This window comes from Staurois parvus, unplaced genomic scaffold (genome assembly GCF_062004578.1).
Source record: "Staurois parvus isolate SC_StPar_1 unplaced genomic scaffold, SC_StPar_1.0 ptg000694l, whole genome shotgun sequence".
Taxonomy (NCBI): domain Eukaryota; kingdom Metazoa; phylum Chordata; class Amphibia; order Anura; family Ranidae; genus Staurois; species Staurois parvus.
Genome location: NW_028318490.1, coordinates 2,914,430 through 2,933,625, shown reverse-complemented (window position 1 = coordinate 2,933,625; position 19,196 = coordinate 2,914,430). Strand labels below are relative to the sequence as shown.

Genomic DNA, 19,196 nt, shown 5'->3' with positions numbered 1-19,196 from the left:
CAGAGTTCTGCGCAGAAAAAAATCTGCACGTGATACTAGAGTTGTGGTGTGGCATATAAAGAACAACTGATTTTGTCGTGCCCTTATGGAACGTGTGCAGAGAAACTGACGTCTCTGCACCATGGTGAGAACAAGACCTAAGGGGACTGATATAGAATGAATGTGTTGCACAAGTTGTATTCAGTTCAGCTTCTGTTTGATCAATACTTCCATCTAATATTTGTACTGGACATTTTTATATAATTTCTATCTCTCACTGTTACCTTGCATTGGTAGCCTGTCCACAGACATGACTTTGGATCTCATTCATATTTGAGATGGGGAAGTAGCAGGGGAGTTTTTTGTTTTGTACAAGACATTTGCTGGCACAATTAAAAGTTACTATACATTTTTTATTTAGTTATCAGATATTGATTTTTCAGCATCTGTTATAAAAGGATAACCAGTGCTGAATACGTTCATTTATATGGACAATAGTATTGCACTTTGCTGTCATGTGTGTTCACACTGGGTGACAAATAGCTTGTGTGCCATGAAATAAGAGGTTTCTTGAAAATATTTATTTTAGGAATAAATTACAATAAGGACTGTATTACATTCAAATCTATAGAGTGAATGTTGTGCATTTATTACACAGTCTGGTTATACTATGTTTATTGGTTTTACTTTTTGCTGTTTTAATACATTGCAGGCCCCGTGACAGTGACATGCTGAGACCTAGCAGGTATAGTTTTCTGCTATAACTCTTGAAACGTTTTGTCATTGACTGATTTTATTTTTCAGTGGTATCTAACAGTTAAACACGCTATACTGTGCTATATAGTTTGTCAGCTCTTCTGTAACTGATGCAGATGGCTGTGATCTCTGCAGTGCTCAGATTTTGCTGTCCTGGCTGGATTTATGGCAGTGAGGCCTGAGCACATTAAGCCTTACACACAATACTGTTTTTGTATGGAGTATCCCACATGGAAGAAAAATATATTTGAAATATATTTTAAAAATATTCTTCTCAAATATATTGACATATATTTGAAATGCTACAATTTGGGCCATATTCAATATATATATTTATTTATTTCAGGTACTTATATAGCGGCGTCAATTTACGCAGCGCTTTACATATATATTGTACATTCACATCAGTCCCTAACGCTCAAGGGGAGTACAATCTAAGGTCCCTAACTTACATTCATACATACACATACTAGGGACAATTTAGACAGGAGCCAATTCACCTACCAGCATGTCTTTGGAGTGTGGGAGGAAACCCACACAGGCACAGGGAGGACATGCAAACTCCAGGCAGGTGGTGCCCCAGTTGGGATTCGAACCAGCAACCCTAGTACTGCCAGGCAGAAGTGCTAACCATTTAGCCACTATATATATATATATATATATATATTTTTTTTTTTTTTTTTTTTTTTTTTTTAAATACATTTAAAATATACTGTATGTCTTTAAAAATACAAATCTACATTTTTGGAATGCATTTAAAAATATATGTAAAAATATATGTTAAAATTATTTTTTTATATGTTCAAAAAAATCTGAAGAATATATTTAAAAATAATATATTTTTAAAAATATATATTTTTTTAAATATATTCTTCAGATTTTTTTGAACATATAAAAAAGTCATCTTAACATATATTTTTACACATATTTGTAAATGTATTCCAAAAATGTAGATTTATATTTGTAAAGAGACAGAGTATATTTGAAATGTATTTTTAAAAATAGTTTTCATATATTTTGTAGTAAAAACGCATTTCAACATACAGTATATATATATATATATACATATATATATATATATATATATATATATATATATATATATATATATATTGAAATATATTTTGAACTATATTGAATATGGCCAAAATTGTAGCATTTCAAATATATGTCAATATCTTTGGGAAGAATATTTTTCAAATATATTTCAAATATATTTTTCTTCCATTTGGGATTCTAAGTCCAAATTGCCAATGAGCACAATATACAGTACCAGCACCTTATCCTGTAGTGCCTTGTATATACCAGGAAATATATAGCTGTTATTCCCATGAGATGAGGTAGGATGCTGATGGTCTCTGGGAGATGTAACCACTTGCTGGCTGTTATCTTATTAGATTAGAGTCACTGAAGATATTTTGTAACTCAATGATGTTACTAAAATCACTAACATTAGCAAACAAAATTCTAAACAAATGACTCCCTATGGAGTGAGTTATGCAAATAGTGAATTTGTAGTGATTAATCATATATGCTTGGATCAGTGTACAATCATACAAGACTGATCACTACTACATGCTACTTGTGTACATTACTCCATAGGGAGCCACAGTGAGTTGTTACAACTGTCAGTACCAAGGAGTTACAATGTAGCTTTGTTCTTATACAACACCAAATTATTTGATAACGCTTGATCTGTGACCAAGCCCTGGTGGGTGTGCAGAAATATGCCAGAAGGGCATGGCCAGTATGGCAGCTGAGGCCATTCCTCTACATTGGACTCCTGGGGTCGGTTGAGCAGCGTCCATCCTGTTACTTTATTTGTAACGTCCCGGTACTATTATAAAAACGTTTAATTTTACAAAATATGCAAGTAAGAGGGAGTTGAGGAGCTCTTGGAATTATATCAGGGTAATGTAGATAGGAAGATGGATGGTAATGGACCAAATCTACATTAATATAAACCAGTCCATATGTAAATATATCAGTTTACATACCAGGGGTGGACTGACAACTCATGGGGCCCCTGGGCAATAGGGGATCATGGGGCCCCTGTGTCCTTGCCCAAACTCAAAAAAGCCTATGAAAAAGGTACCAGGGGCATCTCATGGGGCCCCCTACTGACCCCGGGCCCTCGGGCAGTGCCTGAGTTTCCAAATGGTCAGTCCGCCCTTGGTCCATACATAAAAAGTCACTGTACTATAAGGGGAGTCCTGGGATATGGTTTGTCAGGGGCACTCATGGTGTGCAGGCAGCCAGCTGTCAGAGTAAGAAGCAACTCTATAGGCAGACCGAAGAGAGAAAATAGAGCAGAAAGAAAACACAGTAACTGTGTTTTCTCTTTCCAATTTTACAAAATATGAAGCATACTTTGTCTGCAAAAGACTGTGTTAATGATGGCACCAAAGCTGGCCATAGATGGACCGAAATTAGTCCAGTTCAGCAGGGACTTGCCAAATTTCAATCCATCTTTGGCCGTTCCTATTCAAGAGTGTCAGCCTAGTGGTCAACTTCTCTTGAACAGGAATTATTATTATTATACAGGATTTATATAGAGCCAACAGTTTGCGCAGCGCTTTACAATATAAGGGAGACAATACAATTACAATACATTCAGTACAGAAGGAATGTGAGGAATGTTGTAAAATGTGTGTTTAATCTGTGCATGCAGCCAATAGGCACTGATTAGTGTATTCTGAAAGTGGAGTCAAGCTATGAGAATGCAGTAGAGCAGTGGGGAGGATTCCTGTGTGGATGTGGGAATCCATTCGTTTTTTGGGGGTTTTTTTTGAGCTAATAAAAAAAAAAACATATATTGCCAGCCTAATGAGGTCAACAAAAATCACCATGATAACTAGTGAACGTGTAACTCTTGGGTGGCACCTGACCAACCCATAGGTGTATAAGGACATTTCCTCATCAAAATCCCCAGCTCTGCCTTCCAATGCACTCTTTACATTTGTGCTTAGAGATCTTGGGAGGCTGGCGAAGCCCCTCTATATATTGCATTTCTACTGAGAATTTTGAGGAGAGACCAAAAGGTGAGAAAAAGATCCTAGAAACAATGGTTGGCAATGGAAACAACGTTAGGAATGGTAGCAAAATAATTGCAAGTCAAAAGAAGCTGGTGAATTCCTTGGGTACCTTGCATCAAAAGTCAAATTAAACTAAGACTGAGCTAGGTCTTAAAGAATAATTAAACCCATTGATTTACCTGTTACATTTATGGCATGCAGTGAATGATAACTGTCATAGATGCTTGTGCTTTCAGCTGAACTGTCATGTCATCATATGGCTGGTGTCATAACCAGGGGCAAACTGACAACTCATGGGGCCCTCGGACAATAGGGGTCATGGGGCCACTGTGTCCTTGCCCACACTCAAAAAAAGCCTATAAAAAGGTACCAGGGGCATCTCATGGGGCCCCCTGCTGACCCCGGGCCCTTGGGCAGTGCCCGAGTTCCCAAATGGTCAGTCCACCCCTGGTCATAACTGATCTCATGTGCACACCACCACCAATGCAAGTGCAGAACAAACAGAGTCTAAGCTAGGCAGTTTCCTTGGCTGTAAAGTATTGGGGGGGTTCAGTTCTGTTTTAAGTCTTCTTGTGGCCCCCATGGTTCATAATACTTGTGATCTTAGATTTAACAGAAATTGGGTTCTATAAACATTGAACTATTTTTGGTGTTAAAATGTCAGGTGGTATACCGTTTATGAATTTGTCAACCTGAAGACTTAATTTCTTCTCTAAATGGTCACTTAATGTGGTCTCTATGTTAAGTCAAATACCAGCAACTGCTGAACAGCATTTGTAGCCTGGCACAAGTGTGCTTGTAATATTATAAATGCTATTTCATTTATTAAATGACTATAACTCAATATAAATGGTAAAAATTTGTTTAAAAAATTGTATCTCTCTACTCCTTAACTGCTAAAAGCAATCTCTTGCTAAGGATTTTCTCGCATTGTGTCAACCGCTTTCATTTGTTTTGACTGTTTCTGTGTATTGTAGCTCTCATAGATGTTATTTTTGCTTCTCACAGACTCTCTACAACATTAGGTTTAAAGAAAGCAAAGAAACGAAAGCGAAAAGGGAAGAAAGGCATGCACACCCCTAAAAATGCCAGGTTTGTAGATAAATGAGATTTGGTGACATTTTGCAGGACAGCAGCATTGGAAAAGCCATGATGAGATGCTAAAGATTTACAAACCAAAGTGAAAGTTCTGGGAAAAGGGCAGAGGATGCAGTGCTTCTAAAATGTACACTTTTGATTTTTGAGTTGATTTTGGGCTTAAGGGCTTATTTAGATCTATGTGTGACACCAGTGCATAGACATGTGTCAGCATGTGTTGACATGCATTATTGACTCGCATTTCCAATGCATTTTTGAATGTAGAATTTGCACTGGATAGCATTAAAAGCCATTGATCAAGACATGTTAAGACACAATAAAACACATGTAACATGCATTTTGATGGGAGCCATTGACTTCTATGGACTCCCAACACACTAAAGTGCAGAAAAAATGAAAATGTTATTTTTTTTAAAACTCACTGTGCTGCAACACTGGGATGGTATATTAGACACGTGTATTACATCATATGCACACAACAGTTTAAATGGGCCCTACGTCTTTACATTAACCGAAGTTTGTAGCGTAAGTCAATTGATGTTATGTTTCTCATGCTTTTTATTCTTCACCTAGGTCTATCTGTCCACCTTGTGACCAGCGGTGGACATTAAACCCTGAAAACTGTGAATGTGTGTGCCAGAAAAATGAGAAAAAGTGCAACCAGCGAGGAATGATATTTAACCAAGAGCGTTGCAGGTGCCACACTTAATCTGAGTTTAAAGTCTGCCCCTCCTTGTGCAGGTTGATAGGGAAACTATGAGAAGAATGTCCTTTAAAGCATCTTATGCCAGACATTTCCCAGAGTGTTGTTCTTATGGCAAAATTGGGAATAAGCAGAAACAACGTGTCCTTCAAAATGTTCCAAGCCTGTTCTGACTGCTCCCCATAGTGCTTGTAATAAATACCTATGCTTGTGGGCCACTTTTAAAGATATGAACCTATTTTATTCATTAGACTTATCGGGTTAATTGTGTTCAACAAGTCAGCTCCATCAAATTACTAGCTTAATTTTTTTTGGTTCTTTAGCTACTGAATGTGACAGAACAAGTGTTTTTAACCGATTGCTGTCCGCCGTATATAAAGGGACAAAAAGAGGGCACATGGGCCTAGTGCATTACCTTAAAAGATGAGATTTATTGATAAAAAGTATAATACTGACAAGAGAAATAAAATCAAATGGAAAGCATGTCACAGGGAATGCAATGTGGTCCAAAAAAACCCTGAAGGTAGTCTGGTGGGGGACTGTAGACCTCTGGATAGCTGGTGGCTGACGTGTTTCGAGGTTGTACCTCTTCCTCAGAGCCAGTCTTGCTGTCTGCCACATAGCAGATTCACTGCTACAGGGCACACGTTCTGTAAAAAATCATGTATATAAACATTATTTTGCACTTCGGCTACAGGGGCGTGCCCGCCTGTTACCGAAGCGTTGTTTCTGCTGTGATTGGACACAGCAGAAGCCGATCAACAGGTTCCGGTCACTGGATAAGCACCGGCACCTGTTGATCACCGAGGAGAATGATAGAACACAGCTCTGCCAATATAAAGTCAGAACTGTGTTATGCCAATGGAAATCTGCTAGATTTTATTCAGGAAATAAAATCTAACAGATTGCCTAGTAGAAACAGTACACAGCAGACACAAAAACAATGGCTAGGCAGACAATTAAAGTGGAGCTCCACCCAAAAGGGGAAGTTCTGCTTTAAAGACTGCTCCCTCTCTCCTCATTAAGGATTGGCACCTTTGGGGAGTGGGGCAGGGGGGAGCGGGTACCTGAAATTGACAGGTACCCGCTCCCACTTCCACTGCGATCACCTAAGGAAGTTGTACTCCCCCCCCCGTAGTCTTCTGGGACCTGTCACGTGTCCCAGAAGACTACGAGGGGGGGGGGGACAACTACCCAAGGTGATCGCAGTGGCAGTGGAAGCGGGTAACTGCATTCGCAGTGGGCACCCAGCTGTGAATCTGCAAGCTGTCACAGCCGGGTACTCACACTGAACATGCCAGCTCCAGGAACACCGGATGGCCAGTGAAACGGGCTGCAGGGAGGACACTGCGGGACCGAAGGACAGGTAAGTGGCTGTTTTTTTAAAGTCAGCAGCTACAGTTTTTATAGCTGCTGACTTTTATTTTTTTTACTGTGTGACTGGAACTCTGCTTTAACCCTTTGATCGCCCTAGATGTTTATCTTCTTCCCAGCCAGTGTCATTAATACAGTGACAGTGTATATTTTTAGCACTGATCACTGCATTAGTGTTACTAGTCCCCACAAAGTGTCAATTAGTGTCAGTTAGTGTTAGACTGTCTGTCAGAATATCGATGTCCTGCTATAAGTCGCTGATTGCTGCCATTACTAATATTAAAAATAATTCCACTATATATACACCGCCATTTGTAGATGCTACTACATTTGCGCAAACCAATCAATATACATTTATTGGTATTTTTTTCCAAAAATATGTAGAAGAATGCATTTTAGCCTAAATTTATGAAATTTGATTTTTTAAATTTTTTTATTGGATATGTTTTATAGCAGAAAGTAAAAAATATTGTTTTTTTTTTTGTTTTTTTTAAAATGTCATTTATAGCAAAAAAAATTAAAAATGCAGAGGTGATCAAATACCATTAAAAGAAAACTCTTATTTTTTGGGGAAAAAATGATAGAAATTTCATTTATGTACAGCATTGCATGACCGCGCAGTTGTCAGTTAAAGTAACACTGAGCCGTATCACAAAAAATGGCTTGGTCATGGAGGGGGTTAAATCTTCCGGACGTCAAGTGGTTAACAGTGATAATCTATGTGCAACATACTTGACATCACAGCTAAGTCAAGAAACCATAAACCATGGCTCCGATCTGTCAAATGTACATTTTTTAGTTGTTCTTAGTCTTGGCATTGGCAAAGCACACTTCCCTATGTTGCAGATAAAACAAAACAATTGCATATAGTATGAAATACTGAGAAGGGAATTTATCAAAACTGCAGCAGCCAGAATCTGGAGCAGCTGTGAATGGCAACCAAATGGAAAATTGAATTCAAATGCTTACCGTAATTGTCCTTTACTGATGAGCTCCATGGCCGCCCACCCCCTGCATGACGTAACTCAATACATTTTTGATAAATCAATAATACAGCGCAAACAACTATTAATTTAAATTTGTGCGAAAAAAAGTCCAAGACAGTGCTTTAGTGCTACAATGCACTGGAGAGAAAATATAGGAAAAGCAAAGTCCTAAATAGACAGTGCTTCAACAAAAGAGAATTTCCCATAATATCCAAACAGCAAGTGTTCTGCAAATGGTGTCACCCCACAGTGCTTCACGATCACCACTTCATACACTCCACACTCACCAGATTCGTTAGACTACGGCATAAGAGTCAAAAAAGCTTAGACTGGTGAGATGTGTTCACAGGCAGGGGCGGACTGACAACTCATGGGAACCCCGGGCAATAGGGGATCATGGGGCCCCTGTGTCCTTGCCCACAGTCAAAAAAAGCCTATAAATGGTACCAGGGGCATTTTATGGGGCCCCCTACTGACCCCGGGCCCACGGGCAGTGCCCGAGTGCTGGAATGGTCAGTCCATCCCTGTTCACAGGCATAACCAGGACTCAGATAGGGAAAAAGATACCATATGCTTCCTTAGTACTTGACCGTAATCCTCATGCATGCAAGAAAGTTATGAAAAGCAAGAGGAACACACATAGTGTAACTCTGTAATACTCTTTATTTAGCAGTAATCAAACAAGTAATGCACTCACGTGTTTAAAGAAATTTTAAGCTTTTAGGTAAAAAAAACAATGTTTCTCAATCCCCACTTAATGGGCACAGAAAATGGATCCGGAGCGCTGTACACAGCCTAGACAAAGGATTTGGATGGATATAAAAAAAAAAGAAATCAAAAAGTATCACAGTGCAGGATATGAAAACTATATTCAAACTTAATGTAGGGAAGGCCGGCGTAAAGGTACTCATTTACCTTTAACCCCTTCCCGCCTGAGCCTCCTGGCCCTTTTAAGTTTCAAAAGCCGGGAGGCGGGACAGGTGGGGCAGGGTTTAGGGATCATGTGACCGTCGTGACGCTTTGTCACGGTGGTCACATAATCGGGAAAGGTCCCAATCGAAAGAGCAGACCGGGACCTTTCCGTGAGTACTGGACATGTGTGCTGGGAGCGTGCAGGGTGCGGTCTCGCAGCACATATGTTTTTTGTTAATTGCACGCAAATGTGCGGCTGCTCGGCGTCTAGGCCCAGACGTCAGCATGAAGAGGTTAAAAAGGCTGTGTGCGGTGCTCCTCTGGCTGTTACTGCATTAAGCATGATCCTGGCCAACATCTTCATTAGGTCAATGGATGCCTCCACCTTAAAAGAAGACATTAGTTTCAAATTGGCAAAGGAGAAAAAGGAACGCCCAGGCTGAGGTGGGTCAAAAATTTATTATTTTTGACCCACCTCAGTTATGTCCTGCTCAGGCAGGGGGTGAGTGGGACCTCACCAGCTGTGCTGCCATGGAGCCATCAGGAAATCAGCTTCTGCCCTTCATGTTCAGTCTCAATAGATTTTTATTGAAAACAATTTAAGGTAAAACATAGCTTAAAGCGGAGCTCCACCCAAAAGAGAAATTTCTGCTTTAAGCCTTTGTCCTCCACTCCCCATTAAGGATTGGCACCTTTGGAGAGCGGGTACCCGAATTTGACAGGTACCTGCTCCCACTTCCACTGCAATCGCCTAGGCAATCAGAAGTTGTCCTCCCCCCCCCCTAGTCTTCTGTGACACGTGACAGGTTCCAGAAGACTACGGGGCCATTTACAAAGCGCAGAGCTTCTCGCACATGTGCAGTGGGAACCCGGTTGTGAAGCTGCAAACTGTCACAGCCGGGTGCCCACACTGAAGATGCTGGCACCAGGGAGAGAAGACGGCCGGTGAAACCATAGGTGGTGAGGACACCGCTGGACCGAGGGACAGTAAGTGTCTGTATTTTAAAAGTCAGCAGCTACAGTTTTTATAGCTGCTGACTTATTTTTTTTTTTACAGGTGGAACTCCACTTTAAGAGAACTTTTTGTATTTGCCAAGAATATGTTAGACAGCTGGAAGGTAGCTGCTGAGAATGTAAAAAAAATCCAACAGTATAAATAGCATATTAGTAAATGAAACTTGTAGCCTGCAAATTAGAGTAGGTATCAATGAGACAGGTACATTTGTCGCAGAAACAATAAGCAGATCAAGTCTAAATAAACAGCATGATCTGCAACAAGGAAATAGGAAAGAAGGAAAAAGGAAGGAAGGATGTTCACAATAGTAAAGAGAAAAAGTAGTGGGGTGAGGGGCTATCCTTCCTTTTTAAAACTTAACTAAACTTAGAAGATTGAAGTTGATTGGTTGCCATGCACAGCTGCTCCAGATTCTGACTGCTATATTTTTGATAAATTCCCCTCAAAGAGTGCTAAATCAATTGTAAAAGTCCAAGTATATATAGCACACACAAGTAGCCAGGGTGGGGCATCAATTTAAAGTATATTTGTTGAGCAGAGTATCCAAAAGCAACCATGTTTCATGGGTTCATCTCAGATTAAAATGGCAGAAAAAGGCAAGACACCTACACTATGAAGTATTGAAGATTAATTTAAATTACACTTGCCATGATCACACCACTAGCTGGTTTTACAGTCTTTCTTTGGGCATTTTGATCAATAAAAATACTTATCGTCCGTCTTTGATGCCATATGAAGTTGTCATAAATGTCAATTATTAGGTTCTTGATTTAAGAGCCATCTCTCTAGGGCAGCTTTTCTGAACCCTAAGGTTCCACCAGAGCAGGGTTTCTCAAGCAGGGTTCTTTGGGACCCTAGAGTTCCTCCAGAGGTTGCTAGGGGTTCCTTGAGTAAAGAGCAATTTCTGACCATCACATAAATGTTTCATGAGTTCAAGATATAATAATTTTTAGTAGGGGTTCCCCGAGAACGGAAAGTTATTTCTGTGTTGAAAATGTTGAAAAAGGCTGCTCCAGAGGTTGTCAGGGGTTTCTTGAGCAATATGCAATTTCTGCTACTCATATACATTACCAGTGAAACCAATGATCTTTTTTAGCTATCTGTAAGATGATGATTTTTCCCACTGACCCCAAATTCTCCGTGATCAGCACAATAATATGCAGTGAGCTGTAGGTTCAGGAATTTTTATCAGTTGTTCCCTGAGACCAGAAAATACTTTGTGTTCCTCCATATTAAAAAGGTTGAGAAAGGCTGTTCTAGAGTTACTACACTCCAATATATGAACTGTATAGAGCAATCAATAAGAAACTGAACAATTTCGGATCTTGTGCACCTAAACTATACCATTTAATAAGTAAAACTATTGGCAAGTTTGAGGACTGGTTCAAGTGAAAAGATGCAAGCGAAAAGATACAGGATTCAAGAGAGCAGTAATGGAATAGCAGAGTAGCAACAGTCAACATGCAGGGGACTCTTGGGGGTTCTGCCCAGATTTAAAGGTGTCTTTCACATTTATGCCAGCAAAAGCCTTATCTTTGGCGTTTTTTGCAATCAGGGAGCACTTTCAAGTTCACAAGCTATATTCCTGCCCACAGGAACCTTTTAAAAGTTTTTGGAAAAGATTGGATATAGTAGGAAAGGATTAGCACTAGGGATGCACCAATACCTTTACCAGTATGGGTGCCGATACCGAGTATTTTCACAAGTGCTTGTACTCGTGAAAATGGGCCTGATACTGTAAACCTATACTTTGCATCAACATGAATTGCCCCGTAAAGATTACCATGCGGTTTCCCCACTGCTCCTGTGTGAACCCAGGCTTGTCATAGCCTGGGTTCACACAGGAGCAGTGTGGGAAACTTCCCTGCGGGCATCCCATGCTGAGCGGAGAATGGGCCTGTGGGGATGTATACTATGGAAGCAGAAAGTCCTTATTCAAAGAAGTAGGAGAGGAGAGAAAGCATCAGGGATTTGAAATTCCTACCGCTTTCTCTCCTATCCTTGCAGGGATGATAGTTCGGGCTAGAGGGCTTTTGAATGGTCAGCACCATCACATGGACAGTGCTGACCAGTCAGATGCCTCCTAGCCTGTATTGTCATCCCTGCAAGGAGAGCAGAGAAAGCGGTGGAAATTTCAAATCCCTAATGCTTTATCTCCTCTCCTACCTCTGAGAATATAGACTATCTGCTCCCATAGTATACATCCCCACAGGCCCACTCTCTACTGTGGAAAACCTCTCTGCACTGTGCTCTCCTCTTCCAGTCTGTTTGATGGGTGTCAGATCAGAAAGTGAAGGATTATCCCATTGATGGGATCACAGACAATGGAAAAAAGTACAGAGAAGAAAGTATAGAAACTCTGTTACGATTTTATGACGTCTGTGTTCCAGTGAAGGAAATTTCCTCTCACCCTCTGCCAAGGTGACAGGTGTCATATGGAATGGAGGGACAATAGTCAAGTTCTCTTTGGGGGCAAAGACAGCATTTAATAGGTTCATATAATACTGATTTATGGAAGTCATGATACTACCATTGTTTATTGCCACTACAGAAAATAGAGTGTCTCATATGTTTTCTCCATACAGGTGTGAAAAACCAAGAAGTTGACAGTCGCCTTGTAGACAAAATGACTACATTTTAAATGGTTTCATATCCAGAGCCATATTACTTCGCACTTTACTGCATCAGTCCCTCAACCGTCACTGCTAAAACGTGGATCTCCGCAGAAAAAACATCCACTGGTGAATACTATGACTAATGTTACAGTGAGCCTAAATACGTAGAATTTGCAGTCACACTGGTGGCCTGGCCTACTTGGTTGACCTATATATTGCGGACTTGCTGAAGAGTGAACTCAGGATTTTATGCAAAAGGGCAAAGACTTTTTTATATACATTTTACAACTTATTATATGTTTTACTATATACTTATATAGATAATTTACACAGGGGCTTCAGCTTATGGAAGAACAGTGTGTACACCAATCTATTGCTTTGTAAAAGCCTTTAAAGCCCAATTCACCTCTACTAGGGGAAACACATATATTTAAGCAAGTGTTGCCTGTCACTTTAAACAAGGTGCTTGCAGACTTCATTAGGGTTGTATAAATTTACTGTAGGTCCTCCCATTAATATCTGTGTTTAACATCTGCATACTAGAAATTGCATTTTCTTTAAAGACTTGAAAATAACTGCTTAAAGCTTGCCAAAAACTTTACAATACTTTGGAAAAGCTTGTTGTGCACCAGGTCTGGATCCCAGGGGGGCTGGGGTGGGCTATGCACCCCTATATTTTTGTTTTTCCCCCCAGATCTCCGAGTGTGCATCCAACTGATCCATGCGACTTGATGGAGACAATTGATGTAAGGGGGCACTCTGATAGGGATAGTTGATGTAAGGGGGCACACTGATAAGGATAGTTGATGTAAGGGGGCACTCTGATGGGGACAGTTTGTGTAAGGGGGCATTCTGATTGGGACACTCTATTGAAGCAATTGATGTAAGGAGCACTCTGAGGGGGGAAATTAATGTAAGAGGGTATTCTGATGTGCACATTTTATGTAAGGGGCACTCTGAGGACACCTAATGTAAGGGGGACTCATATAGGAACCCTAATGAAAAGGGGAAACTTTGAGGAAGACTCCTGATGTAAGGGGGGACTCTGATAGGGATATAAGGGGGCACAGGTTCTGTTTAATCATCCTAATACATACAAGAGCTCTCTATTCACTCCCTTACCTCCTCTGTACTGTCAGATGTTATTTCTGGGTTGTGACTCCGTGGTGCAGAAGTGTGCCAAGTGTACAGGGAATACTGGTTCCATGCATCTCTGTCACACTATTGACATTATGCCCTATGACTTTTTTTTTACGACACCCCCAGATCAGATAAGCTAGATTCAGCCCTACAGTGCACACTGTTCTTGTACAAGCTGAAGTCTTTGTAGAGGTCAAAAACATCCATTAACTTTTTTTCATTTGAGTTTTACTAAAACAAGACTAATATAAAGTGAATATAAGATGGAAAAAATGTAAAACCTTACAATTGGGAAAAAAAATAATTTGATCCCCTGCAGATTTTGTAAGTTTGCCCACTTACGTACAAAGAAATGAAGAGTCTATCATTTTTATCACAGGTGTATTTTAAATGATAGAGACAGAATATCAACCAAAAATCCAGAAAAAAAAAACATGCTAAAAATGTTATAAATTGTTGCAGTTCAGTGAGTAAAATAAGTACCGGTATTTGATCCCCTACCAACCAACAATAATTCTGGTTCCAACAGATTGGCTATGTGCTCATGTGGTACACAGGTTAGTCCTGTAAATTTAAGAAGATGCTCCTAATGACAACTCTTGGCACTGCTAACACTGCCTTGTGGACCATAACCAGGTTATGACAAAGAAGGTGTGTTCTTTGAAATGCATTACCGCCCCCTCCCCGCCCTCCCTCTCCTCCTTTCCAACAGTGTACAAAGATCCTTAAAGCAGTGTTAGCAGTGCCGGCCATTAGTGGTCTTTCACAGCTGTCAAAATCCTGTCCCCTGATATGCCAGTCGGGGAACTTGGAACAGCCGTTTACTGAACACAGCTCAATGTCACTTCTATGCTGAACTCTGTCTCTGAGCTGTTTGTCAAGAGCCACACACATGAGTATACTATTTTAATTTGTTTAAATAAAATTACATATATTGCTGACGAGGACCCCACGCTGCTGTTCCTTTTATCCTCCCAGGCTGCTTTGGATCTTTTGCGGATCTTTACTGGTAGCTGCAGAATCCCCTGGATATTATTCCCCTTGAGACTTGTCTCCCAGATTTCTTCAGCAATTTGAACATTAGATTTGGAAGGCTGGGACCTGTAGTGTGCTGCATGGGTTTGTGAGTTTGTGACTTGTTCAGCAAGAACACTGAAGATGGGTCATGGATGGGTCTTCTAGCATAACAATGACCCAAAACATACTGCCAAGGGAACAGAGGAGTGACTCTAGAAGAAGCACATTAAGGTCATGGAGTGGCCTAGTCAGTCTCCAGACCTTACTCCTATAGAAAATTTATGGAGGAAGCTGAAACTTCAATTTGCCAAGCGACAGCCAAGGAACCTTAAGGATTTCGAGAAGATCTGTAAAGATGAGTGGACCAAAACCCCTTCTGAGATGTGTGCAAACCTGATAACTAACTACAGGTAACGTCTTTTCTCTGTGCCTGCCAACAAGGGTTTCTCCACCAAGTACTAGGTTATGTTTTGCTTGGGGATCAAATGCTTATTTTACTCACTGAATTGCAACTCAATTTATAACATTTGTATATTCTGTCTCTATAATTTAAAATACACTGGTGATAAAATTATAGACCCTTCCATTTCTTTGTAAGTGGGCAAACTTACAAAATCTGCAGGGGATCAAATAATTATTTTCCCCACTGTATATGATGTCAGATGAATCAGGATAGAACAACTTGATAGAAAAATCTCAAGAAGTTTCGGATATTCTAAATTCCTAAATTAACAATTAAGAAGAACTTGTATCAGGACAAACATCACTAGAAACCTGGCACTGTGATAAAGTCACATTTTTTAAATATCAGCTCAAGGAGTACAAGCGTTGAAGTTAAATGATCGCTTTCAAACAACAAAATATGCAAAATTTGTCAGCCATTGGCTGAAATAACGATTTAAGTTGGTAAATTTTCTTTATTGTATTGTTAAAGCTAAAAACTAACTCCTGTGAATTACTAACAAGGACTTTATTTATTTGTCCATATATTTTGTCCACATATTATGTATCAGTTTATTTATCACTGTATAAATCTTGGTTCTGTAGGTCTCTGTTACTTATAAGCAAATGTATGTGTAAATGTATTTATAAATTTCTTTACCGCTATAAATTTTTTTAAAAGTCATGTAATTTCTTTTTTTTTTAATTTACAGATTACCCAGTGTGCTAACAAACGTTCACATGCATTTCAGAAATTTGGGTCTCTATATTTAAAGTGGTTCTAAAGGGTGAAGGTTTTTTTTTAAATCTATGCATAAAGATAAAAAATCTTCAGTGTGCAGCTCCCTCCCCAGCTATTCCAGTATTGACCTGAGCCTGATCTCAATCCAGCAAAGTGCACAAGAGCAACGGCTCTCGCAGCTATCTCACTATTCAACGGCTCAGACATTGCTGTCAATCACAGCCAATGAGGAGGGAGTGGGGGCAGAGCTACGCTCAATGTGTCTTATAGACACACAGAGCCAGCTCAGGAGTGAGCACGCATGAGTGCCCCCATAGCAAGCAGTTTGATATGGGGATACTTGGCAGGGGGGAGGAGCCAGGAGTGCCAGAGAAGAGGAGGATCAGAGCTACTTATTTGTGCCTTTACAATCACTTTAATGACATCCCAATGGAATTTTTTGTGGCAGACATTTAGTTTGCTAAAGCATATACGTTGACTTTAGTTATGGCTGCATGGCATTTCACAAGACATGTTTTGTGATGGTGACAACACTGGATCATGCCTGGGTAATGTGTGTTAAACCATCAGAAGTCCATGTGACAGGGTGACAATTTGGAGACAGGTACACAGCACTGTCACCCTATAACACCCTATAACAGAAAGTGCCTAAACAAGATTGTTCATGGTGGGAACACAAGACATGTATTCAAATGAGTGAGTCCACTTTCGTGGAAAAAAAAAATGATCAAATAAAAAACAAATAGTATAATGTATACAATTGTGACTCAAGTCATATTGTAATTGAATGTTATTAAAAATTACCTTTCCTTTTCAATCTGCAGCACTGTAATTTTCTGTAAAATTCAAGGCCATATGGCTACTTTTGACACAATTGGCCAGCTTAAACATGTATTACAATATGTGTGAACTAAAAATCCCTATTTCTTTATTCCAACCTGGGTAATTAGAAGTGTGCAGAGGGTTCCTCCAGGATTTCAGAGTGTGTATAGAACACCCCCTGAAAATGTAATTTTTGGTGAGATACTTCCAAGGGGAAATCATGTCTAAAGGGATGCAGACCCTGCCACTTTCCTCATTATAGCCCTGCAGATGCAGCAGCTGATTGATCATTAGAAAACCACTCCCTTACAGATTCACTCTGCACAGAAACACAGACAAACAAAGGGATATTTCTTTAGAATAACAAAAGGTAGGAATCTCCAAAAACGTTTGTTAAAATACATGCAATGTACATAGATCACCCAGAGGGGAGTGTTTTTTTTTCTCAACAAAAGTGGAGTTGCTCTTTAAATATGCTGAAAATGATGTTTGAAATTACACTAACATAAAAGCTTATATAAGATTTTAGTGATTTGGTTCTTATATACTTTAAATCCCAATAGCATAACTTTGTATAAAATTGCTAAGGTGGAAAAAAAGATGAAATGATTATACCGATTAGCTGACCTGATTTATCTATACATTCAGTGTAGAACTTTTGGTTTGGCAGTTGACAAGAAGCATAGCACATTTACCAATGGCTAACAATGCATGTGCTAGCTAGGTTGTTAATATATCCAAGACCAGCAATCCCTTTTTTACACGTGGTTTAGATAATTCCTATCTTGAAGTTAACCTGTGTTTTGCCTATGTCTACTCCTACCAGCATTACTAAAGCTCTTTGGTGTACCTCCTCAGACTCCAGATGAATCCTCTTCTTCTCCCAGCTGTACTGAGGGTATGCCCTTGGCAAGTGGACTTAAAAGTTGCCAACATTGAACAGTCCCAGATGAGAAGCTAGTTGGGTTTTCCACCTGAGTGCCCTCCCCCCTTATCCGACCCAGGGGGTGTAAGGGTACTCACACTGGCCTTCTTATCAGTTTGTTGGGTTGGTTACTGCCTTCAGGCCTTCTGCTGGGCTTGCTCCTTCCCTGCTGCTCAGGATGTCCCTCTTAGAAGATGGTGGTGCAGTGGAGATTCCCTTTTTCCAGCACCTGCCTGTAGGTAGGCCCTTTCCCTGGGCCCCTCCCAGGCTCCACACTCCAGCCTTCACTCCATCTTTGCACCTCACACTTACTGATGCACTCGCCAGGCTCTGTCATACCTAGGAGTTGCCCCGGTCACCATGCCCGGCCTCCTGCCAGGGGATTGGCCAGGGTCCTGACATTATGCAGATCTGAGCCTCCTCTTCTCCTCCAGAAAGCTCTCAGATTTCTGGAAAGGTGGGAGGGCTCCAGAAGCTCTGACCTTCAGAACCTCCCTAGGCTGTCCTGAGGTAACCTCTCTACTTCACTTCCAGGCTGACTCATCCCAGGTTGCTACTCAGCCACTGCCTAAAAAACAAAAACCCAGCCTACCTGATTAATCTGGAGGTCATTACACTTCTCTATAGAGCGTAGACACCCCAAGACAGAAAGTATGTTAGTGGTTAGATCACCAGGTGAAAATAAAGGGAAAACAAGCCTAAAAAAGAAATCGAATGCAGCCACCACATTTAAGGATTGGTAATTTGCAATATGTTACATTTCTGTTTTTGTAGTTTAATACCTCTTTAACCTCTTTATTGACATGGGCCAGACGGGAGCGCTCCCGATGTGGGTGGACCTTTCTAAACATCCACCCGCATCCATTGCTTGTGCGTGCTCCCTGGGAGTGCGCGGTACTGCGATCTGTGCCCGCTGTGTCTGGAGGTCTGTGTGAGGTCCCAATTCATGGTATCACTGATTGGTCAGTCAGTGATCACATGAACAGTAGTAAACAAGATGTCACTTCCTGACATCATTGCTTACTACTTGTGAAATCTGTGAATGATCACAGAGGTCACATGGTACAAGGCTATTCACAACAGCCTTGTACCATGTGACAAGCTGTGACCAATCACAGCTCGCACAGTATTTCTCAATGGCTGCAGGAATGCAGCCAGAGAGAAGGAGAAATTATTGCTTTTACAGCCTTTATGGGTGTAAAAACAATCAGTGTAAAAAAAAGAAAAAAAAAATCTTCATCACCCCCCACAAGTAGTACAGTGTCACTATGGTGCTAGGGTGATAGTATGTTAAAAAAACATAAATAATAATATAAAAAAAAATAAAAATGTAAAACATTTTTTGAAAAATTATAATTTTTGGTTATAAACTAATTTGGGTTTTTTTTTTACTAAAAAGATAGATGAATACATTTTAGCCAAGATTTATGAAGAAAGATTATTTATTCACAAAATTTTATAAGAAAAACACTTTTTTTTCAAAATTTTTGGACTTTTTCATTTTTATATAGCAAAAAAATAAAAATTCCAGTGGTGAAAAAATACCACCAAAATAAAGTTTTATCTGTCTCAAAAAAATGCTAAAAAAATTCATATGAATAGAGCAGGGGCGGACTGACCATTTGGAAACTCGGGC

General features: G+C 40.1%; 1 protein-coding gene across 1 annotated transcript in view; it reads left to right on the top strand.

Annotated features, from left to right (window-relative positions):
• VEGFB (vascular endothelial growth factor B) overlaps nucleotides 1-15,756 on the top strand; it is a 62,606-nt gene extending 46,850 nt beyond the window's left edge. Inside the window, exons 6-9 of the mRNA XM_089652813.1 lie at nucleotides 692-724; nucleotides 4,779-4,862; nucleotides 5,442-5,564; nucleotides 12,444-15,756. Of these exons, the coding sequence (XP_089508939.1) occupies nucleotides 692-724; nucleotides 4,779-4,862; nucleotides 5,442-5,564; nucleotides 12,444-12,465 (262 nt within the window). The 3' untranslated portion in view covers nucleotides 12,466-15,756. The remainder of the gene's footprint in view (nucleotides 1-691; nucleotides 725-4,778; nucleotides 4,863-5,441; nucleotides 5,565-12,443) is intronic.
• Nucleotides 15,757-19,196: the final 3,440 nt, after the last annotated feature.